The sequence below is a fragment of the Anabrus simplex genome, chromosome 3 (genome assembly GCF_040414725.1).
Source record: "Anabrus simplex isolate iqAnaSimp1 chromosome 3, ASM4041472v1, whole genome shotgun sequence".
In the NCBI taxonomy this organism is placed as follows: Eukaryota; Metazoa; Arthropoda; class Insecta; order Orthoptera; family Tettigoniidae; genus Anabrus; species Anabrus simplex.
In genome coordinates, this window is record NC_090267.1 from 238,021,888 (window position 1) to 238,047,929 (window position 26,042).

A 26,042-nucleotide genomic window follows, 5' to 3' on the forward strand; every position below is an offset into this window, starting at 1 on the left:
ATCGGATCAGAACTCAACATGGCAGATGCAACTACTGGAAACACAAGTGGAAGATTACCAGCGATCCTTATTGCGACTGCTCTGACGTGCCTCAGACCGTTCAACATATCGTCACAGAGTGCCCACTCCGAAGATTCAGTGGGACAATAAAGGATATCCACGAGGCCAGTGATGAAGGTGTGAGTTGGCTAACAAAACTGGACATTCAGCTTTAGCAGCAATGCAGATATTGATGAGCTAAAATGTATAAATATAGTTTGTTTATTACGTACTTGTTCTATGTGTATAGATGAAACTGTTTTTCATGTAATTGTACATATTTGTTAATAACCAAATTGTAACAATGTATCCTCATGCCATACGAAATATATATGTAGATTATTAAATAATTAATAGCCTCCTTGCTCAGGTTCACTCTTTCTTTGTGTTTTGTAAGTTTGTTAATAAAATCTTTTGAGTGTATCCAGTGAAAATATTTTGTGAGATAAGTTCAGCAATACATGCAACATTTCTCATTTCATACAGTATGCACTACAGTGTTAAACTTAACAGTATTGATTACAAATAAGCTGGTCAAAACACATCATCCATGAGCATGCTCCCAGAGTAATATGGTAGTTCAAGTTTTGACTATTATCTCGACATGTAGTGCAGTTGTTCTTTTAAAGGCACACAGTAACTTGTTTTGAGTAATTGGACTGAACACATATGGACTGGATATTATATTATTGCAATTAATATTTCCACAGCACGTTATATAAAAAGCAACAGCATCACTGTCTGCTCTCAGTCTGTCGTAATGCATAATGATATACAGTACCATTAAATTCCATCATGGTCTTTAGTGAAGTTGTATTGAAATCACTGCTTGTTTTAACTATGTTATCATGCAGTATGTTTAATTTGATGATGGATGCACCGGTCTCAGTCCATGTTATGATGATTTACTAGTCAAAAGGCATATTGACTATAGTGCAGCATCTCTTTGTTATTACATAAATACCTCTCTAATAATACAGTATGATATATCCCCCAGGTCTTCAGAAAATGTCTGAAAATGTTTGTGCGTAATAGCCACACCCGCTGTTTTGGGACCTTAAAATGGGCATAAAAGTTGTGATACGTCCATGTCAACCAGGCGAGTTGGCCGCGTGGTTAGGGGCGTGCAGCTGTGAGCCTGCATGCGGGAGATAGTGGGTTCGAACTCCACTGTCGGCACCCCTGAAGATGGTTTTCCATGGTTTCCCATTTTCACAGCAGGCAAACGCTGAAGCTGTACCTTAATTAAGGCCACGACCGTTTCCTTCCCATTCTTAGCACTTTCCTATCCCATCATTGCCATAAGACCTATTTGTGTCGGTGCGACGTAAAGCAAGTTGTACTTCCATGATGTCGTGTGGTAAGAGGAAATCATGCCAGTCAGCTGCCAGCCAGCAGTGGCAGCTCATAGTGAGTTGTTTAATGATAAACATGTGGAATAGTAAAGTCTACACCAAGTGAGTTGGCTGTGCAGTTAGGGTTGCATAGATGTGAGCTTGTATTCGGGAGGTGGTGGGTTTGGATCCCACTTTTGGCAGCCCTAAATATAGTTTTCTGAGGTTTCCCATTTTCACACCAATCAAATTCTGGGGCTATACCTCAATTAAGGCCACGGCCACTACCTTGCCAATCCTAGTCCTCCTCCTTTGTATCACCGAAAACCTTTGATGTGTTAGTGTGATGTTAAAACACTAGCAAAGGAAGTCTTCATATTGGTCGACTCTAGATGGTTCAAGAGTATGCTTTTTTTAAAATCCACTAGACATGTTTCAAATTTGTTTTTTACCTTTTAATCTTTTATAATAATCTTTTTTAAGTCATTGCCTTATTAAATTTTATAATATTTTTAATCATTTTACATGTTTTAATGAAAGATAACACGTAGTGCATCAGACCTAGGCCTACTGATTTTAAACTATGTATACTTTCATATTAGTCACTGGATAAATTTCATTTCATTTCATGCCACAAGAGGCTGATGACCTAGATGTTAGGCCTCCTAAAACAACAGTCATCATCATAATCAGTTGCGATTTATGGAGGTCTTCATTCTTTCATAACATATACGGCTTATGTTTTCTTTTAGAATAAATAATTGTAATGTGAACATTTATTTGTTTGTTACTGTACATTGTACATTTTTCATAGGTCCATTACTAGCTCTGAATTATTCTTCTGCCTGTATCCTCATCTTTTCCAGGGTTATCTGTTGGCTTCTCATTTACCCCGGGCTGACTTAGTTGATATTCATGCATTCTGTCGACAACAAGGTCTGCTCCACCTGGGTCGATCCGAGCCTGTGCGTTCACTGGTGCTGTGGCGAGAGGTTTACCCTGCATCATGTGGAAGAGGTCTGGAAGATCCTAGTAGAGTGTCTTTGTACCAGCCACCTCAGGGACGGTGGTTCCTGCTAGCTGTAGGACAGGTAAAGCATAGTTCACTGGACTGTGGTTACTCCCACAGTTACATTATAACAAAATATACCTCTGTTTAAGGCCACCAGTTCTGAGTTCATGATGCTGTTAAACTTTAAATAGGTTAATTTTTATATTATTATTATTATTATTATTATTATTATTATTATTATTATTATTATTATTATTATTATTATTATTATTATTATTTACTACTTACTACTTACTACTACTACTACTACTACTACTACTACTACTACTACTAAAGTCCTCCCAGTTTGGATTTAGAAAGGGTAGAACCACAACCCAAGCTGTTGAGAGGGTGATTCAAATACAGGCAGAAAGCAGTGAGAAATGGGCTGCCTTGATAACGCTAGATGTCAAAAATGCTTTTAACACTGCTTCTTGGAGCATTATTTTGAGAGAACTTCGTAGGATGAACATTTCTCGGTATCTACAACAAATAATCGTTAAGTACTTCAAAGGACGAAGAATACGACTTGATGATTTAGAAGACCTTGAAATGAGTGCTGGCGTTCCACAGGGATCTGTCCTAGGACCCACCTTGTGGAACATTCTATATGATGGTGTCTTACGCCTGCAGCTGACAAAAGGGACATCTTTTGGTTAGCAGATGACCTTGTAGAAGAACTGACCTTCCAAGTAAATGAATCACTGAGACGAGTTAACCTTTGGATGGTAAATAATAAATTGAGATTGACTCCACATAAGACTGAGGCTGTAATTTTGAAAGGTTCCAGGAATTGAAAAATGTCCGTTTCTTATTAAATGATACAGTGATCATCCCAGGGAAGTCTGTATGATACCTTGGGGTTCTTATTGACAGGAATTGCACATTTGGTGCACATGTGAAGACAGTAACCCAAAAGGCAGAGAAGAAGGCATCGGCATTAGCCAGACTTATGCCTAACATCGGGGGACCAAGAACAGTTAAGAGACAGATTATGTGCTCTGCAGTATATTCCATTTTACTTTATGCTGCACCTATCTGGCACAATGCACTCAGGAGGAAGATTCACCGAAGAGCTATGGAAAGAGTACAGAGGAAAATGCTGCTCAGAGTTACCTGTGCATATCGAACTGTTTCGACAGCAGCTTTACAAGTTGTAGCTGCCAGTATTCCCATTGACCTCCTCGTTGTAGAGAGAAAACTTTGGCATGAAAGGGGTGCGACTATACCGTATCTGCTGAAGAAAAGAAAGCCTTGAGGAACCAACTCTTACTAGACTGGCAAGACCGATGGGATGGCACAACCGATGTTGGCCAATGGACAAAAAAGCTAATACCTGACATAGAAGACTGGCTTAAATGTAGACATCGGCAGGTAGATTACTATCTGTAGCAGATCCTGACAGGACATGGAAGATTCGGCGTATACGCCATGAAGATGGGAAAGACGCAGGGAGATGGTTGTCGGTACTGTTCAGAAAGGGATACAGTAGAACACACTTTTTTCTACTGTGTTCGATGGGAAGAAGAACGAAGGAAAGCCTGCCAACAACTTGGCCGTCGACTCACGCCGGGGAATCTGGTTCAGATTACAGTATGTTGGAGAGCATGCTTGCCTGGAACACAATAAAGGCAATGGCGACAAGCATTATGGAGATGAAGGAGAAAGAAGAAAAAGGAAGAACTTAATAATATACATCACTCCGTTCTGATGTCATGCCGTCAAGCAGTTCCAGAATTGGCTGAGTGAAGAGGGCAGGGGTTTTTAGTTGGTGGAAATCTCCCACACAGAGTGGTGTCTTTAAAAGATTTTCCCCTGCCATAACAAAAAAGTAGTAGTAGTAGTAGTAGTAGTAGTTTTTTTTAATATGTTCATATGTGGAGGGTAACTTCAGGAATCACTCAACTGGTTTCTGTAATTCTTTTTTATATATATACTAGCATGATACCCGTGCTTCACTACGGTATTATACTGAAATTTATATTTTAATGCTTATTGTTTTATATATAATCCGCCGAAATTCGCAATCTGACTCTTTTTCTGAGAGAATCAGCCGAAATTCTCGATCTGACTCGTTTTCTAATAGATTACTGGAAGTTTCCTCCCACTTTTCAATCATTCCTTCCAGCAATCGATTTCGTACTTCCCGGGCTAGTTCCAGGTATACCACCCGGTCACTTAGGTCCCTAAATCTTTGCCATCTTTTCCTAAAAGCATTTTTATTATGGAACAAATCCTTCAGATCAGGCGTGGTGTCGTCTTGGGTGTCTTGGCGGTACTGAACCCGCGACCGGACTGCATTCTTAGTCCTTAGGGCCTGCCCGTCCAGGACCCGTTTCCAGCGCGGTCCGCACATTTGACGATGGTCCAGAACATTATTATTATTATTATTATTATTATTATTATTATTATTATTATTATTATTATTATTATTATTATTATTATTATTATATATGTTCTGGACCCCACAGCAATATGCAAGACCGCTACTTGGCGGTAAAATACATCTGCTGCCATTGTCATTGCTAACAATGTGACCAGCACCATTGTTGCGCGTAGGCAAGTGTGCGGAATTTCTGGCGATACGAATGACATACCGCCCTGTATTATTGACCTTATTATAGAGGTGAACAATTTGACGGCCAATCTCATTCCTATCGTTTATTTCAAATGTGTGTAAATTTTTATTTATATGCCAGGAGAATCTACTCTAATCTAAGAACGTTCTCCGAAGGAAAATATGGCTGTTGAAAAAGAACCCAGGAAAGATTAAAAATGATCGGTTTATGATCAGAATAAGTACATCGCAAGTCTACAGCCTGTTTCCTATCATTCGACAGGATCAGGGATGGAATGAATAAAGCCCCATCTAGCGGCGACAATAGGAATTGTGCCGGCTGCCGAAGCTCCCCTCTGGGGCAATGATCGATGAGTGGCAAATGAAATGAAATATTGGACAGTGTTGCTGGAATGAATGATGACAGGGAAAGCCGGAGTATGCGGAGAAAAACCTGTCCCGCCTCCATTTTGTCCAGCACGAATGTCACATGGATTGACCGGGATTTGAAACACGGAACCCAGCTGTGAGAGGCCGGCGCGCTGCTGACTGAGCAACGGAGGCTCCTTATAAGTACATTACGAACAGTAAAATCAATTGGTCTCACCTCCTTTTACACCCCACCGCCGTTAAGTTTATTTACCCCCACCCTCCAAAAAATTAAAAGAAGGCGTGTTTCTTTATGTTTAAAGGAGATTCCAAATACCAATGTTCACGTTTATTCCCTTCAGTTTTGAGATATAAGTATCCCCTTAAAAATAATTCACATTTTTAACTTCCTTCCACACTCCCCCCCCCCCCCCTCACAAAGTGATATTAAATCAAAAAATACTTGTTCCTTTAATAGTAAAGGATCTTCTAAATACCAATTATCACCACTCTAACCTCTTCAGTTTTTTATTTATGTGTCCTCATGAAAGGAATTCAACTCCTTTTCACTGCCCCCCAAGATTGTTTCCCCCCCAAAACGCGCTTTTCTTTGTTTTTAAAAGAGATCAAAATACCAATTTTCACGTCTGTAACAACTTTAGTTTTTATTAGATGTATGTATTCTCATACAATTAAGTCAATTAATTTTTTCTATCCTTTAACACTCCAAATCCCCTTCATTGGATTTTCCGAGAATACGTGTTTGTTTACTTTTAAAGCAGATTCCAAAAATAAAATTTCACGTGTGTAACATCTTCATTTTTGAGATATCAGTAGCCTAATTAAAAGAATTCAACACCATTTTCAGTCACTTTTACCCCCCCCACCCCCCACTACCCAAGTTGTATTTCCGAAAACTAAAAATAGACTTTTCTTTATTTTTAATAGGATAAAAAAATGACCATTTTGCACTCCTGTACATGTTAAGTTTTTTGAGATATACTGTAGAAATTCTCATTTTAAAATTTCACCCCATTTTAGTTCCCCTTAAGTGGAGTTTCCAAAGACAAATCACCTATGTTTGTTTACACTTACAGGAGATTCCAAATACCCACTATTTACGTCTGTAACATTTTACGCTTCTCAGATATTCTGTAGATATAGTCTTTCAAAAAATTCACCCCAATTTGCCACTCCTGTTTAACCGTCATTAATTGAATTTTCCAAAAGCAAAAATATACGTCTTTCTATATTTTTAAAGGAGATCCCATTTACAAATTTTCAGTTCTGTAATATCTTCAGTTTCTGGGATATATGTATCCTCATTAAAGGCATTCAACCCATTATTCACCCTTTTACACCTCTCCTATTGGGATTTAGAGAAAACAAAAGAAATACGTGTTCCTTTATTTTTAAGGGAGATTCTAAACACCAATTTTTACATCTGTAAACGTTTAAAGTTTTAAGATGTAGACACACTCATTTTAAAAATTCACCCCCCTTTCCACCCCCCATTATTTGGATTTTCCAAAAACGAAAAAATACCTGTTTCTTTATTTTTAAAGTAGATCCCAAATACCAATTTTCAGGTCTGTAATATCTTCAGGTTCTGAAATATAAGTAGCCTCATTAAAGGCATTCAACCTATTTTTCACCCTTTTTCACCCTTCCTATTAGGATTTAACGAAAACAAAAAAGTACGTGTTTCTTTATTTTTAAAGGAGATTTCTAAATACCAAATTTTACATCTATAAACTTTAAAAGTTTTGAGATATAGATACACTCATTTTAAAAATTTCATCCCCCTTTTCACCCCCCATTATTTGGATTTTTCCAAAACGAAAAAATACCTGTTTCTTTATTTTTAAAGTAGATCCCAAATACCAATTTTCAGGTCTGTAATATATTCAGTTTCTAAGATATAAGTATTCTCTTTAAAGGCATTCAACCCATTTTTCACCCCTTTTCACCCCTCCTATTGGGATTTTCCAAAAACAAAAAAATACGTGTTCCTTTATTTTTTATGAAGATTCTAAATACCAATTTTTACATCTCTAAACTTTAAAACTTTTGAGATATAGATGCACTCATTTTAAAAATTCACCCCCCTTTTCACCCTCGCATTAATTGGATTTTCCAAAAACAAAAAATATATGTGTTTCTTTATTTTTGAAAGCGATCAAAAGTACCAATTTTGAGGTCTGTAATATCTTCAGTTTCTGAGTAATATGTATTCTCTTTAAAGGCATTCAACACATTTTTCACCCCTTTTCACCCCTCCTATTGGGATTTTCCGAAAACAAAAAAATACGTGTTCCTTTATTTTTAATGAAGATTCTAAATACTAATTTTTACATCTCTAAACTTTAAAACTTTTGAGATATAGATGCACTCATTTTAAAAATTCACCCCCCCCTTTCACCCTCGCATTAATTGGATTTTCCCAAAACAAAAAAATATGTGTTTCTTTATTTTTCACAGCGATCAAAAGTACCAATTTTGAGGTCTGTAATATCTTCAGTTTCTGAGATATAAGTAGCGTATCTGGATTAAAGGCATTCAACCCCTTTTTCACCCTTTTTCACCCCTCCTATTGGGATTGTCTGAAAACAAAAAAATACGTGTTTCCTTATTTTTAAAGAAGATTCTAAATACCAATTTTCACATCTGTAAACTTTTAAAGTTTTGAGATATAGACACACTCATTTTAAAATTTCACCCCCCTTTTCACCCCCTTAGCGACAGAATATCCAAAAATCCTCTCTTAGCGAGCACCTACATCTTAATATGAATATATCCTCAAAATTTCATTTCTTTATGTCCAGTAGTTTTGGCTCGGCGATGATGAATCAGTCAGTCAGTCAGTCAGTCAGTCAGGACAAGCTACTTTATATATATAGATATTGCTAGTTGCTTTACGTCACACCGACACAGATAGGTGTTATGGCGACGATGGGACAGGAAAGAGCTAGGAGTGGGAAGGAAGCAGTCGTGGCCTTAATTAAGGTACAGCCCCAGCATTTGCCTGGTGTGAAAATGGGTATCCACGGAAAACCATTTTCAGGGCTGCCGACAGTGGGGTTCGAACCTACTATCTTCCGAATACTGGATACGGGCCGCACTTAAGCGACTGCAGCTATCGAGCTCGGTCTTTTACTATTAAAATGCTTATTTCTTTCATATTATTATAGGCCGTGCATAATTATGTTAGCTTATTGGAGAGAGCAAGTAGGTTTTTTTTATCTTTCCAAAGTAGCTCAACCATGTCAGAAAAATTGTGCGTCCGGAACCCTTAAAGATGAATATGCTACCTGAACTATTGGTCTTATTAAAATATAAAACTCACAAAACATACTTAGAATTCAGTTTTATACTGTAAAGGTGACATACATTTTCTTTATTGGTTTTCCAGGGAAGAATACCTCTGATGTGTGTTTTGGTGTATGCTGTATCTGAATGTGTAAATTGTTAGTCGTATCAAAAAAAAACAATAAAAAACCATGCATTAGAATGAAATTTTCTACAAAAACTACCCATTGCATTTTCTTCTTAAACCCAGCAGTTTTCCAGGGGAAAGCGTGCTATCCTGTCTTATTGTTGGTCATACATGCCAATTCTCCTGATTTAGGCGGGAGGCTTCTGATTTTTTATCTTGCTTCCCGACCTTCCATTCAGTGAATTGTTTCTTCCGATTTTGAGTCAATGATTGCAGAATTTGTTTTGAAACTCCCACCATTTCAGGATGTTGTCTGAATGGCTGATGGTACATGTCTTATTAGCTGCCCTGTGGCCAGAAGTCCTTTCTCTTTGGCGGCTTTTAAATTAAAAGTGAATATTGCGCTCAAATCTGGTGTTCTTTTTCTCCCTTGCATAGCGTTATGTTTTTCTTTGCTGTGCTCATGATTGTTTGATCAGTTGTTAAATGCTTTTGGTTTTCAAAAATGGTGTTAAGGGTTTGTTCATGTTATAAAGTCAGAGACAGTGCTACATTTTGTGTAAGAGGTAGTTTAATACATCGTATTGTTTACCACCATTATGATACAGCATATTTTGTTCATTCAGGTTTGGTATTTCATTATGGTGAGAATATATAAAGGACTATTTTGTTTAAACAGTTTTTGAAACAGTTTCCATGCATTACAGAATCAAGGAAAGTTTCAAATTCTTTGGCATCAGCTGATGGGAAAAGCGATGTTTCTACTACCTCCTGATTTCATTTTCAAAGGTTGGCAGGCATTCTCGTGTTTGAAATATAAACATATAGTGCAGGTAGTAGGATTCCAAGTATCATCTCTTTGGCCACCAGCTATCCACAATTTACAAATATCCTCACATTTCTAGAATGTATCAAATTAAATATTTCTTTGCTGGCCAATTTTTGTGTGGTTGAGTGTACGTGCTTTATCTGATAAAAACCAAAATAGTGCAGGCAATGTTAGTTGTATCAGAAAAGGAGGAGGATTTAAAAATAAATTCCTATGAAAGTGTCCATATGAATTTTCTTCATAACTCCAATTGTTTGCCAGATAATTGCATTTTTATGTGTTAAAGTAACATTTTGAGCCTGCAGTTCGGAGGACGTGCACATCAAGCATGGTACAGTTGGTTAGATTGGGATGAAAATACTGGTATTGGTATCCATTAGTGGTGCAAGTCCAGCAAATTTTTTCACTCTGAGTAATTTTGTTGAGGTGGACGGCGAGGGAAAGGAAGGAAAATTTGAAGCAAACCAAAGGTAATGTACAGTTGAACAATAAAAAATTTATACATGAAAAATGTTGAAGTCCTCTGTTAGGTATCTTCCTTGGGTGAGGCAGTACAGCTACAACAAAAGGTGATGCTACTCACTTATTGTTAAACGACACGTTCCTGATGAAATATGACTGTCAGTACACAGTGCAACTGTCCACATATCAGAATAACAATAAATTGAAAATGTTAAAGATCCACCTTTTCAATACAATGACAGTTTAATGATGTGAGTTACATCACATGTTTATACAAGATTGGTACTAGTTTCAACGCTCATTGTGCATCATCATCAGCCAATGAATCAATTGAGCAAATCATAACTAATAAAAAAAAAATATAAAAACATGACATCACCTACAGTGACAAATATTAAATTGTAACAAGTTAAAATATAATACACATGACAGCACCTACAATGACAAATGTTAAATTGTCATCATCATCATTTCATTGCTCCATCAAGCTGGGTGCGGTTGTGTATGAGCCTCCTGCAGTTTGTCCTATCCATCCACAGATGCTGCTCATATATGTGATGCCAGTTCACATCTCTGATTTCAAGGTCCTTCATTATCTGTTTTTCCCAAACATCACGAGGTCTTCCTCTTGGTCTCTTCCCAGGAACCTTGTGGTCAAAGTATGTTCGAGGAGTCCTGTGAGGGTCCATTCTTTTCATGTGACCATACCATTGCAGTCTCTTCACTTCTAGAGTCTCCAGCAAACTTCTTTCCAATCCAAGCTGTTGCCGGATATCCACATTTCTTATGTTATCCATTTTTGTTTTTTGTAGACAAGAACGGAGAAACTTCATTTCTGTTGCCTGAAGACAACTCTTTGTTGGTTCAATAAGTGTTGCTGCTTCCAAGCCATACGTCAAATTAGGTACTATTTATATTTTGTACAAGCTGATCTTGGAAACTAATGGAAATGTTTCATCCCAAAGTATTTGACGTACAGCTTGATAGAATTTGGAAGCTTTCTGTATTCTGTTGCTAATCTCTTGATGTATGGTATTGTCTGATGACAGAACACTACATAAATACTGGAAGTTGTCTACAATATCCATCTTCTCATCTCCAATTCTTAGATGAACAATTGGAGAGTTTCTACTCATCACCAAGCCAACTGTCTTCGTTTTGCTGATTTTGAGACCTTAAAAGCTTGATGCTAGAGATCTAGTCTAGTTTGTACTTCTGCTTCTGTCTCACCCCATATCATTACATCATCAGCAAAAACCAGGGCATTAGTTGTTGGATCCTTTCTTTTAACTGCTTTTAAAACTTCATCCATTATGATTATGAAGAGAAGTGGTGAAAGGCAACTTTCTTGCAGGACTCCACTCTTCGTCTTGAACCAACCTGACCTTCCATCCTGAACCTGGACACAACACTTTGTTTCATCATATAATCATTGTACTCGTTCTATGATGTCATCGGGCACTTTCTTATGTCTCAAACATTCCCATATATGCCTGCATACATGGTCGTATGCTTTCTCAATGTCCCGAAAAACAGTTATAAGTGTTTTACCTTTCTCCTAATACTTCTCATAGAGCATTCTGGTGGCAAAAATGAGGTCTAAATCCATGTTGTACCTCCTTAAGTGTAGGTACAACATATTTTCCAATCCTGCTCTCAAGGATGGATTTGTAGATTTTGAGGCCATGTGACAGCAAGAGTTATACCTCTGTAGTTGGTACATTTCTTTCTACCACCTTTTTTCAACAATGGGATGATGACTTCTTGCTTCCAGTCATTGGATATTAGATTCTCTTTCCAGATTCTATTTAGTACCCTATACATCCACTGTTCTCCAACCTCTCCTAGTGCTTTGATCATCTCAGCACTTAATTCATCTGATCCAGTTGATGGGTTGTTTTTCAGCTTAGATATTGCTGTCTCTACTTCCAACCATGTCAGGCTAGTGGTATTTGTGCTGCCAAAATCATAAGGTTCGTCATGTAATGGAGTGACATTTTCAAAACATTTCAGCAAAGTTCCAAAGTGCCTTTGGAACTCCTGTAATGTTTTGGTCTTATCCCTAGTCACCTCACCATTAGGAAGTTCTACAGATTTGATAGATTCATTTTGAGTTCTTCTATTCTTAACAATACTGTATAACAGTTTTTTATTTCCATCCTGCATTATTTTGGTAGCCAGATCTTCCTTGCATTTGTGCTTTTCAGCTACAACCAACTGTTTGACCTGTAATATTTTCTTTCTGTAAAGTGACAGCTTCTCCTCTATTTCATGTTGCTCTCCCTGTGTTTTTGCTTGATATAAGGATCTTCTTGCACGGTTTCTGTCATTGATAGCCTTTTTAATATCATCATTCCACCAGGCAGTTTCTTTAGGTTTTCTTATTTGACTCTGTCGTCCACATACTTTTTCTGCTGTACCAACCACAACCTTCTTTAGCGTATTCCATTCTTCATCTACTAATTTCAGTTCTTCTCTTGGCAACAACCTGTGGACACCTTCCCCGAATTCTTCCTTTCTTTATTTTTGGGACTCTTTAATAACTGCAACCAACAGTCTATGGTCTCTACCAAGGTCTTCACTTGGAATGACCTTGACATCATTGACATTTTTGCATACATTTTGATCTGTCAGAATATAATCTATTACTGTACCTATTTTATTATCCCAGGTATATCTTGTGATTTTATGGGAGTCCCTTTTCTTGAACCAAGTATTACCCACTATCAGGTTGTTTCTCATGCATAGATCTAGCATATATTCTCCCTTTTCATTTCTGTTTCCCATTCCATGAGGGCCCAGTGTGGATTCATATCCTGGTCGTTGTGAGCCAACTTGTGAATTAAAATCACCCATTACAATTAGATTGTCATACTCAGTGTGTTCTTCCAAGTTATTAAGGAAGTTGGCCTTTTCCTCTTTTGAACATCCTACCTGTGGAACATAGACTTGGATCACATTGTACTTTTTTGCTCCTAAATTCACAGATAACTTAATTATTCTTTCACTAACAAACTCAACTTCACTATAAGCATCTATGTCTTTATGTATTAAAAATCCTACTCCATTCTTAGACTCTACTTCATTTTCAGACCAGTAGAGACTATAGTCCAATCTGATATTCATTTTTCCAGTTTTCTTCCACTTTGTTCCACTCAGGCCCATGATCAGAAGTTTCCTCCTTTCCATGAGGTCGACCAGCTCTTCAGTTTTGTTTGTCAATGTCAGGATATTTAATGTTCTCACTCTGATACTTTGTCTTTGTTTGGTTTGGGTAGCTGGTGTAACATCGGGCTGTAAACCATAATTCGGACCAAACTGATGTCGTTATCGTGAATTCCTACATCCGAGGCTCGTATTATTCTTGAAAGCAACTTTTTTCTTAATCCCTCTGTTGACCTGCTGAGCCTAACACTGATGGAGATTTTCTTTCAGGGTTTTCTCCCTTAGCCTTTGGTGTCCAGTCAGCTCAACCTACAAGGCAGCAGGTTGTACTCATATTAATCCCTGAATACAGGGCTGCCTCTTCCGCCATCTCCACCGTACTGAAGTCCATCTTCTTCGCTGTAGAAGTCATTGAAATCTTCACTCGCAACCCTGAGCTGGGGCCCTTACCAGACGTTACACAGCGGGTCAGTGTGGTCTGGGACTCATATAGGCAGGGACACCACTCCCTGGGTAGGACTGCCTCTGAAAAGGGTCCCTACCTGCTACCTGAAAATGTTAGATTGTGACAAGTTATAATGATGAGAGTAAGGTGCGTCTGACCATAAAGTAAAATTCTATAAAATCTGACAAGGTAACCCTGTTGTTAAGTCTTGATACACAAGGAAATACCGTATTTCACCGCATAATCGTCGCCACCGCGTAATCGTCGCATCCTTTATTTTCAATACAAAAATCGGACTTTAAACCTTTAATTACATAATCGTCGCACGTCCAAATTTTGTTCACTAATCTGGTTAAAAGGTAAATGGAACTCTAACGTAAGTTGCACATGAATGCGCAATTTAAATACGTGTATGGTTTATGGGCAATTTGGCAACACAGTCACGTTTGCGACATGTTGCACAACGTATAAATAAATAATACCGGTATATGTACGACGCATGGCTTACCGGTAGACTATCGGCAGTTTGACAACGTGGTCGCGAGACAGTGTACTATTTATTCACCACCTACATATTATGCTTACCGGTAGGCTATCGGCAGTTTGACAACGTGGTCGCGAGACAGTGTACTATTTATTCACCACCTACATATTATGAGTTCCCATTTGAAATACGTAAGGCTGTAAGTTATCGCTTATCGGCAACGTCGCCAGGAAATACCGGCTAGGTAGGTTGAATGGACCTCGAACCAGCCCTCAGATACAGGTAAAATTCCCTGATCCGGCCGTGAATTGAACCCGAGGCGTCCGTGTAAGAGGCAAGCACGCTACCCCTACACCATGGGGCCGGCTCCTGTGTTATTGCGCACGAAGTGAAATCCAAGACGATAACGCAGATTTCCACTGAATTATTCAGCCGAATTATTTACGATGTCTCAGTTGTCATCGCTAGACTCTTATCTTACTACTACGTCATAAGTGTCCGGGCATGGGATGAAAACTTTTATCCAAGCAGTCAAGATAATTATTATCCAATGCTATTAAAGTTTTATTTTATAAACTCGTCAGTAATGTAATGTAAAATCATCAATAACTGGGAAGAAATATTAACCTAATTACCGTATGTTTAAAAGAAATTGAAAACAATGAATATTTGTTACTGACGTCTCGGAATACAGTCAACTATACAGTAGATCTACACCACGCTAGCTAGAGCTCCGGTTTGCGAGCTTTGCGCAAGCGCAGTAGTGTACCAACGAGCTAAACTGATAAATTGTTGCATGCTTCCTTGCTGCCTAACAGTATTGACTGCTCTGGAATGGACAGATCACAGATGCATTTATTTGTTTCAGATTTACGTGATTACTGTAGACATGTGTGCGTGAGAATTTAAGTTTTTAATTTGTGTTTTGGGTGTTTGCAGAAATAATTTGTTTTCATAGTGAACAATTACGGAAAGTCATTTATATCGCAAAACATTAACGTGTGAAGCATTTATAAGCGATTATGGGTAAATATAGAAACTATTCTGCGGGCTTCAAGCTAAGCGTAATTGCCTTCGCTGAACAGCACGGGAACAGAGCTGCAGAAAGAAAATTTTCTGTGAGTGAAAAGTTGGTGCGTGACTGGCGGAAAGTAAAAAACAAGCTAAAAAGCACAAACCCTTCTAGACGCGCGTTTAGAGGTCCTAAAACAGGGAAGTTTCCTATAATTGACGAAGAAGTGTTTAGGTACGTCAGTGAAATACGTAACAATGGCTGCAGTGTATCATATGAAATGTTACAAATTAAGGGACAGGAGGTAGTGCGCAAACACAACATACCGGTAACTCAGTTTAAGGCGACTCGTGGGTGGATTAAGGGGTTCATGCGACGACACAATCTGTCAGTGCGAAGGAGAACAACACTAAGCCAAAAGTTGCCTGCTGATTACACGGACAAGATTGTAAATTTTCACCGATTTGTCATACGTTTGCGCAAGGAAACTTCGTACTTGCTTTCTCAAATCGGTAATGCCAATCAGACTCCAATCTTTTTTGATATGCCTCGCAACAGCACTATTGCGCTAAAAGGATCACGGAGTGTATTAATGAAAACCAGCGGTAGTGAGAAGTTGCGATGCACGGCAATGCTAGCCATTACAGCTGACGGGAGAAAGTTGCCGCCTTACATCATTTTCAAGAGGAAAACGATGCCTAAGAATATACAGTTTCCCCGTGGAATTCATGTACGAGTGCAACCAAAGGGTTGGATGGACGTAGAACTCATGCTGGACTGGGTTAAAACTGTGTGGAATAGAAGACCTGGTGCACTACTAAAACAACCAGCTCTGCTTGTTTTAGATAGTTTCCGAGGTCACCTCGTGAACGAAGTGAAGCAAATTCTCACTACAAATAAGACACGACAGATAGTCATTCCTGGTGGCCTAACATCTGCTTTGCAGCCACTAGACGTATGTGTTAATAAACCCTTTAAAGACCACTTACGTCGATTTTACAACGAGTGGATGATGAGCGGCCATCAGCAATTGACGCCCGCCGGAAATATCAGGCGTCCACCCTTGGACTTGTTATGCTCGTGGGTGAAGAAGAGTTGGGATCTTATACCACCTGAACTAGTCTCCAAGAGCTTCAAAAGGACTGGGATTTCGAATGCACTAGACGGTTCCGAAGATGACGCAGTGTGGCAGGGAGACGAAGAATCTGATACTGGTATTAACAGAGGCGAGGACGGCGCATCAGATAGCGAAACCTGCGATAGCGACACCGAAGATTTGGAATAAATTGCGTACCGGTAAGTCCGCATTTCACAACAAAGCGATAATTTTTTGCAAGTGTAATATTTTAACTTTAATACTCAAATTAATGACAAATTAACTTAATACGTTCATTTTTATTTTCAGGTTGGGAAAACGTTCGCCGAATTGTTGCGAAAAATTATGAATTTTGTTTTAGACTATTTTAATTATTTTGATGTATAAACGCGAGTATTACGTGCATCTTAAATTTGTATCAAATACAATTTAGTTATAAATACATTTTTTGAGTAATACAAATACTGGTATTAAATATTCATCATATAATGGTCGCACCCTACAATTTTTTTCGAAAATTTTGGTATTAAAAAGTGCGACGATTATGCCGTGAGATACGGTAGTCCAGCTTGAGGCGTATGGATCATAAGGTGTATCTTTAGTCTTGTTAAAAAGAAACTGTAAAACATGTGTTATCTGTGGGAAGAGTAAATCTTGTTCTCTTAATCTGTGGTAATCAATGGGCTTAACTCAGGTGGTTCCGAAGCAAACAATGTGGTCATGTGAAGCTCTTATTTTGAACCAGTGTGATGATTCCCAGTTCCATATGGAATCGTGGAGACCTGATGAAAAGATTGAAAGTCAAATTAGGCGTGATTAAAATTTACATAGACAAAAAGAAAGTCGGGAGAAAGGAGGCAAACTGGATGGTCATACGCCAAATCGAACTAAGCCAAAAGAAACATTCTGAGGAATTGAGGCTCAAAGTTACAGATAAATTGTAAAATCTGCTGTTGACTCTGATTTCTAATATTTTTTACCAACAATTTACACAGTTATACTTTTCTTTTTATACTTACAGGAACCATGCAGCACATTTCCATTCTGAATTACGTTACTTTTTCCAGATGATTGGGATATGGTCCGTTTTGGCATACAAAGTATTTTCTTCTTCTTCTTGAGGTGCCTTCTCCTAGCGGAGGTTGGCGGTCCACATAGCCAGCTCTGGACGTGATGTTGCAGTATGGAAAGCATCTTCTGAAGTGCAGTTGTGCCATCTTCGGATGTCCTTCAGCCATGAATTCCTCCTCCTGCCAACAGACCTTTTCCCCTGTATTATGCCTTCAATGATGAGTTGTAATAGCTGGTACTTCTCGCCTCTCATAATGTGCCCTAGATATTGTGTTTTTCTTTTTTTTAACAGTAAGTAATAGTTCTTTTTGTTTCGTCATGCGATGAAGGACTTCGTGTTTTGAAATTTTCAGCACCCAAGGTATTCGGAGTAGGCGGCGATATAGATACATTCCAAAAGCATCAATTCTTTTTTCTAGAGTTTGGTCAAGGGTCCAGCTTTCACATCCAAAGAGAAAAATGGTGAATACATAACACCGAATCATTCGCATTCTTAATTGCACACTTAGATCCGATTTTGTAAATAGCTGTTTCATGCTAAAAAATTGCCTCCTGGCCTGTTCTATTCTAGATTTTATCTCTCTCTTGGAATCACATTCCTCATCTAGCACAGTACCCAAGTATTTGAAGGAGGATACTTGTTCAGTCTTACTGCCGTTTATTGACAGGGTTGCTGGAATTTTTCTTTTTGAGAAGACTACAACTTTGGTTTTGGAAGCGTTGATGAACAGGCCAAACTCTTCACTGCGCTGGACTAATTTGTCTATCATGCGTTGGATCACAGATAATTCATTTGCTATGACAACAGTATCATCTGTGTACCTGATATTGTTAATTGCCTGTCCATTTATAACTATCCCGCTGTTTTCCTCCAACAACACCTCCCTAAATATTGCCTCAGAATAAATGTTGAATAAGAGAGGTGACAGCACACAACCCTGACGAACACCGTTTCTGATTGTAGTCGCTTCTGATGTTCTTTAGTCAATTTTGACATCTGCGGTTTGATTCCAATACAGTGCGCTGATAATGCGTAAATCGCATTGGTCAATACTCTTAATTCACATTTAGACATTACAAACAAAGATGGATGAACAGATAAAAGTTAACAAAATACAACAACTGATACCCCTGGTAAAATAAAATTCATTTACCAGTGTCCTTTCAAATTAAATTGCATATGAATACCCTTGAAAAGCATACTTCATGCAGATTCAGTTCCGATTTCCTCACAGGTATTGTCAGAGCAGTCATGTTCAAGAGTAGTGATGTTTTGTTCACTAGAACTCGTGATTCTTTCATAAAATGAATGATATACTGGAGGGACGTATTTCAGTAGACTTTTCACATCTTTACGCTTGTCTTCACTGAGAGGTCTACCCTTTGGGTAGAGTATTGGAAGATCAAGTTCACCAGGGTTTGTTGGTCTGCCCTTTAGTCTTTTATTGAAGTTCACTGAAAAGTATTTATAGTCCTTGTTGTGAGCGTATTTATAATCCATTATGCCAGGCTTTCCTTTCGTAAATCTTATTTCTTTGATCTTAAGCCATTCAACTTTGTCACCTGAATAATTCTTTTTACGGTTAACAAGATATTGCTGCAGAATTTCAGTACATTTAAAATCTTCTGTTTCCATTACACTTATTTCAAAAGCATTTTTCCTTACTCTTGCACATGAAATTATGTCACGCCACTGTGATGGAGCATAGACCTCTGGTTGATACTTAAGCTTTCTCTCTATATCTCCAAATGCACTGTCGTTAGGTAGGTAAGAATGTTCTGGTTCAGCGAACTTGTGGATAACTTCTTCAATGCTTATCTCTGAAGACTGGACCACAAACATCCAGAAACAAGCCATCTTGAAATTTCTGTTCTGACCACCACAGCTGTCTGACCATGCTATTAGCTTTTCTTTCATTCCATGACTCTTCAGGTATTTTAAGATGCAAGATCCTATCTCATGTGCACCTCTGGATGCCACAGAGCAGAAATCATGGATTCCTACATTGAAACAAGAAACCTGTCTTTTGTAGTAGACTTTGTTTGTGGTTAAGCAAGGTAAAGACATTACCTTCTGCATGTTGAATGATATCACGCTGCGTCCATCTTCAGATTTGCTCTTCAATTCATCGTTCTTCATAGCATCTCTTGCACGTTCTGCTTTACGGTGATGAAGTTCTAGCTTTGCCTTCAACTGTGTCACATCATTAGGAAGATTACTGGCTTCAGCTGACTGAATTTGAATTTTCACACAATCACGTGTGGCATGTGTCCTTTTTAGGGGGACGGAAGGTTACATTGAAGTCACGCCTGAAGACTCTCTCATACAGCAACTGACAAGGCATCTTCTGAACACGACCTTCTTGTTTAACTTTCTCAACAAATATTCTGTACATTAAACTTAAATTTAGTTTAGAATTCAAGTACTTTTTATTTGAATCCTTCCTGGTGTAGTGGCTATAAACTGCAGGAAAGCTTTCAATGTGTTCTCTAATGAGGTCTACAGTACTGGAGGTACTTTTATTAAGTGGTTCATGCACCCGTTGTTGGTCTTGTATTGTACCTGTCTTAGCCTTCAGCAGTGCCCTATGAATTTTAGCACTGCTTACTTGCAATGTCTTCATAAACATGTCTTTGCATACCTCAGTGTCCCCATCTGTAGATGAAGTTGAAGTATTTTCGACTGAGATTTCTTGAAGAAATGCCTACATTTTTCACTCCCCTGCGGCTGACACTATGGCATTTTATAGAGCCAATAATCAGTGCTGTTTGTGTAGCCCAAGAATCACAGTTGTAAAACTGACCAAACAATGCTCTCCTATCGTCTTTTGACACTTTAGTATGACACTTCTTTAAACATTTACACTCATAATCTATGACATGTTTTTCAGGAACTAGTCTTCCTTTCACAGTTGTGTATGCCTTTCCTCTGATTCTGTTGACTTTTCCACTTTGCAGGGTCCCCTTTCTTCTTTTTAATGGGGCTGAACATGGGTGCTCCATTCTCTTCTTCCTTTCGTCCATTTTCTGTTCGATTTTCCCTTTTTCTGCTGGTTAATTTCCTTTTCTTCTTTGCGTTACATTGTTCTTCATCCGTATTTGGCTCTGAAAAAGTTATAGAAAAATATCTGTAAGCGATACAATTTTGCATTGGAAATGTTTGCCAAAGCGGACCAACTCCAAATACAACATTACAGCGACTATTGGAAACATATGCCAAAGTGAACCAACTCCAAAGACAGTACCACTACGACCTCTATTCGTGAACTCACACAACTAATGAATCTATTTATTCTTTGGATACAATGAATCGAGTATGGTAAGACTGGCTCTCAGAATAAAAGAGTAGCTATGCTCGAGTATAAACGCGTGAAAAGCATGGTCCGTTTTGGCAAACGAATAGCTGTTCTTACTAACCTCAAAATAAACTAAACTATTTACTGTAAAAATATTGCAAAACTTACCTTCACTCGTACATTCTTCCCAGTCATCAGGGTCAAACAGGTCTGAGGAGCCAGAACTGAAGTCACTCTGGATATCTGCTGTTATTTCTGCGATGTTTCTGGATGAAATTAAATGCCTCGCTCGTGGACCATTTCCTTTTGAAGCCATCTTCTTTCGGTGTTTGGTTCACTCTGGCAGAATGAAATCAGTATAACCAACCTTATACCACAACAACTTTGTTATGTCACTTCCTCCTGGCTCATGATAACTTTAGACCACTTTGGCACAAGAAAGATATTACTATCTATATTCACGTTATACCAGTTTACGAAAAAATCAGATTTTGGCGCTTGGTTTGATTTGGCATGTGACCACCCAACTCACCTTGAGCAGCGTGTTGGCGCAGTTGTTGAAAGGAGTGAAGTTGGGCTACTGAAGAGAGCAATAATGGAGGCCGAGTAGTGGAGGGGAAGGGAGAGTAAGGGTTAGGGAGGGGGGGAGAGGAGGAGCCAAAGCAGGCGAGTAGGGCTAAGGTGGAGTGGAGGGATGAGGAAGTGGGGGTAAGTGACAGGGATGCATATTGCGCATGGCTTGAAAGATTGCACTCATGCTTGGAATTCTGTTATTTTAAAACCAGTTAATTAGGAAATCGAAAAGGATGTTAGCTTCTCAAAAATTTCATTTAAGTTGAAGTTAGGATTAAAGTACCGATCAAAATGGATAAAACAGTTTTTAATTATATTCATGAGAGGCCCTTTATTAGCCATTTGAAGGATCTCTAAATCATGCTCAATGTCGGTAAACTTGTGGTTGGAGTCAGAAATTTGCTGACCTATTTCTGAAAACCTATTATATTTTATAGCGTTGACATGCTCCAAATACCTAGTCGTAAAACTGTGTCGTGTCTGCCCCACGAATGAAGAATTGTATTCGTTGCACTTGAAAAAGTGTTGAATACATTAACTGATGGAGAATTGTGCAGAATTTCTGAATTCCTATTATTAGTTCTGAAGGAAATTTTTACGTTATGTTTACTGAAGAGATTGGTAATTTTGTAGACATCTTTGTAGAAAGTAAAGGTGGAAGAAGTGGCAGCTTTAGATTTTTCTTTAGTAAGAGTGGTCTTAGGTCAGTGTCTGAGTTTATTGATCTCCACGATTCCATATCGAACTGGGAATCATCACATTGTTTCAAAATAAGATCTTCATATGACCACATTGATTGCTGTGGAACCACCTAAGTTAAGCCTGTTGATTACCACAGATTAAGAGAACAAGATTTATTCTTCCCACAGATAACACATGTTTTACAGTTCATTTTTAACAAGACTAAAGATATACCTTATGAACCATACACCTCAAGCTGGACTATTTCCTTGTGTATCAAGACTTAACAACTGGGTTACCTTCTCAGATTTTATAGAATTTTACATTATGTCAGATGTACCATGCTCTCACCATTTTAACTTGTTACAATGTAACATTTATCATTGTAGGTGCTGTCGTGTGTTTTATATTGTTTTTTGATTAGTTATGATTTGCTCAACTGATTCATTGGCTGATGATGACGCTCAGTGAGCGTCGAAACTAGAACCAATCTTGTATAAACATGTGATCTAACTCACTATTTCATTGTATTGAAAGGGTGAATCCTTAACATTTTCAATTTATTGTAATCCCAGTTCAATACAGAACATAATGAAGTTTCTAACTTTTAATATCAGAATAACATAAAAGAAAAGAATACACAAAATTGGCAAGAAACTACCATAATGGTTAAATAAATAGTGAAGGGAGGGACATACCCAGCAAGTGAAACCCTATGTGAAGCACTTCACAGTATATCAGTGTAGGGTGAAGATCCTTGATTATCAACCAGGAGATCTGGGATTCATATACTGTTAATGGCAATTTTAAAAAAACTGGAATCCATTATATGTTCTGTAACTGCGCCATACTAACCGTATTTGCATTTCCACTCAAAATGTTTGCAATGAGCATGTAGATTATTATCATTAGCCCCCAAAGGACTGTTATAGAGGTATAAGTATGCTATGTGCCATGAACAGTGAGGAATAGCCATACAATATTAAGTGTGTTGTTCATACAAGTGCCAGTTAGCTCTGAGAAAGCATGCCTGCCTGTCATGGTGAGAACCAGAGTTTGAGTCCTACTCTATGCATTATCTTTTTTAAACTTTTGGACTGTTGTGTTAACCAAATATGTGTGTATTTCTGTTAATTGCAAAATCTGGCATTGTGCTTTTAATTATGTTAGTCCTAATGTTTTAATACTTTGTCCAGTACCCATCGGCATGAACAACTTGTCGGAGCCGACATGGCATTGACTCAACAAGCTTCCTAAAATATTCCTCATTGAGGGCGATCTCCTCCCATGCAACCAGTAAAATGACCCACAAAGCATCATCCGAACGTGGGGGAGGGTGAAACCAATATTTCTTTATATGGCCTTTTCACCTTGCCTACCCATGTTCAGTGGGGTTCAAGTCCCGAGCTTGAAGGGCCCAGTTGAGCAGTTCAGTGGAGTCTTGCACAGAAAGCCAGTCCTGAACACGACTGCTCATGTGGATTGGGGAGTTGTCTTGCACGAACTCATCTGTATTACTGCTCTGTCACAGTCAGAACGATAATATTCTGCAGAATGTCCAAATGATGTTGAACGGGCATCTGTCCGATGAAGTTCTCCAGCCTCATCAGACGATATCCACCCTCAACATGACACAGATATGTGGCTACTGTGTAACCGTACGTATGTACGACTCCCGAGTTTTTAGGTTAGGAAATTTTCGTATATAGTTTGTTAGGTTAAAATCATGTAATTTTGTTTATATACCATGTAAAAACGTAATATTATAAGAAGAATGTATAGTTAGGGAATATTGCATATGTTCATCATTATATTTTGTATAAATTTCCGTTTGGGTAAGAGTCTGTAAATATGGCCTAGCCGTAAGGATTGTGCAACCGGGAAAACTGCGACTATATCGGGAAGGACGGTTGAAGTCAGTTGGAGGTGTTGCAACAGGTGGCTTGAAAACACGGGGTACGGCAGGTTGTATCGGTTGAAGAATTGGGGTGAATCAATGTGGACATACATGAGTGGACGGTCTATGTCACATCATATACTCGATAGCCAATGCGAGGGCTTTGTTTTGAGCGAGGTTTGTGTTGACAGAGTGACGCGGGAAGAAGTGCCGGTGTGAGCGTTGCTACCAATAACTTTTCAGGACGCGATTACCACGCGTAGCAAGGATATATAAGTGGGTAAGCGTGTGCGGCGAGGCATTCTGATTCTGATTCTGATTCTCATTGTGTTTCTGACTCTGATGCTGATACTGTGTGTTTCTCATTTGTACTGGTCTGCGGGAGCGACGTATTTGCGCAGTTTGCTATACGATCTGCTATTGTTTGGAGTATCTGTTACGGAGTGAACATGGTATAATCTCAACGACTTACCGGCATTGCAGTGGACTTTCTGTAAAAGAAAGTGTTTGTTTGGAACTTGTGACCCGAGTATGCAGCTTCAGTTGGTGGAGAATTTTGCTGTTTGCTTGCCTCCGGACATGTAACGCTGTCTGTCCAGCCAGCAATTGTGAAGAAATTCAAGACGACGAAGAAGTGTAAATAGGTTAGGGATGCTGTTAGTAAAGAAGGTTGCATCCATATGTAGAGAAATAGTCGTCGTACTTTTCTCTACCAGATTAGGATTCACGGTAACAGCGGAGTGCAGTGGGGCTCTTACCTGGAGGTATGTTAAAAGTATAATGATGTTCGATTTGTAGAGATGATTTTGTTGTATAGTATTGTGTATATTAGCTCTATGTAAACAGCAAGCACTAAGTGGGTTGCATAAGTGTTTATTTTTGTTGGTGTTTGTCACATATTAGTTCTTATTCTGGGAGTAAAATCATAGAATCAAACTTTAAGTGAGTCTTTTGTCAGTGGAGTGAGGCTGAACCTGGCATGTTACCCAAATTTAATTTCAGGGGTTATATAGCAACAGGTAAGGTTACAAAGCAAGTCTGGAGCCTCGTCAGCCTGATGACCGTCCCCTTGGGAGAGGGAGTGGCTCGTTGCTCTACATAATTAAATATTCCTGCAAGTGTTTTGCAGGTGGCGCCCATTATCCTTGTTATTTACACTTATTTGAGTCAACGTTTATCTGTTCAGGAATTTCAGTAGTTTGAAGGGGAGTTACAATTGGCGCCGCCAACGTGAGGCAGAATGATATCCAGACTTGCTATATAACCTTGGTAGGCACATTTGGTCCAGTGTTTTAGTGGGCTTGTGTCAGGAGTTATGTATCGGTGTTGTCATGTTTTGAGTTCTATGTTTTATCAGTGGAATATGAATAATAGTAAGAGTAATAGTAGTGTAATGAATTTGAGAAGGAGAAAAGTGCATAAAGGAAGTATGTCAGTTAATGATGAGGAGAGCAGTTGTGGCACAAGCACACAAAGTTTGATGAAAGTTGTTTTCAGAGTGATAATATGTCTATGGAAAAAGTGTATGGAATTGTAATGGGGGGTGAAGGGGAAGCTAGTGAGCAAAATCAAAGTAACATGGGGGGTAATAATGAGTTTATGAAGTTAGTATTAGAGCAGTTGGCTAAATTAAGTGATAAATTGATTGATCAAGGGAATAATTTAAGTAGTCAAATTAGTAATCAGGGGAAGGAATTAAGTGATAAAATTAGTAATGTAGGGGAGGAGGTAAGTAATTTAATTGATAAGCATTGTACGGCAGCTAATGATTGGGGTAGTAGTGTGGAGAAAGGAATTGATAATGTAGGGAGGGAAGGTGATGATTTGAGGGATTTTGGGGGTAAGGGGTGTGAAGAAAAGGAGGAGGATTTGTCGGAGGACCTACTATGTGCTAAAATTGATGGTGATAACACTGTGGTAATTGATGCTCTTTGGGAAGTTGCAGAAATTGAAAAGGAAGTTAGTTGTAAAGGTGATGAAGATTATTTTGTGGAGGAGGAGTCTTGGAGGAAGACATATCATGTTGTAGAGGATGGTGTAATTGAGGAGATTAATGTTACGTCGATAATGTGTCTGAGTAGTGATGATTTTGAGATTAATGAAACTTCCGTTAAGAGGGTCAAGAGCAACAGTGTTGATGGCATGAATGATGTGCGAGTGGGAACAGCGATGAAAGATATGGAAGTGGGAGAATTTAGTAGTAATGGTCGGGATCTCGAGTTCAGTGATAGTAGTGATTTCAGGA

At 38.6% G+C, this 26,042-nt stretch overlaps 1 protein-coding gene across 3 annotated transcripts in view; it reads left to right on the top strand.

Annotated features, from left to right (window-relative positions):
- The window catches only part of LOC136866189 (protein inturned), a 313,810-nt gene that overhangs the window by 124,013 nt on the left and 163,755 nt on the right, over positions 1–26,042 (top strand). For all 3 annotated transcript variants that reach the window (XM_068226644.1, XM_068226645.1, XM_067142930.2), the window contains one exon: positions 2,240–2,464. In XM_068226644.1, coding sequence (XP_068082745.1) covers positions 2,240–2,464 — 225 coding nt within the window. The remainder of the gene's footprint in view (positions 1–2,239; positions 2,465–26,042) is intronic.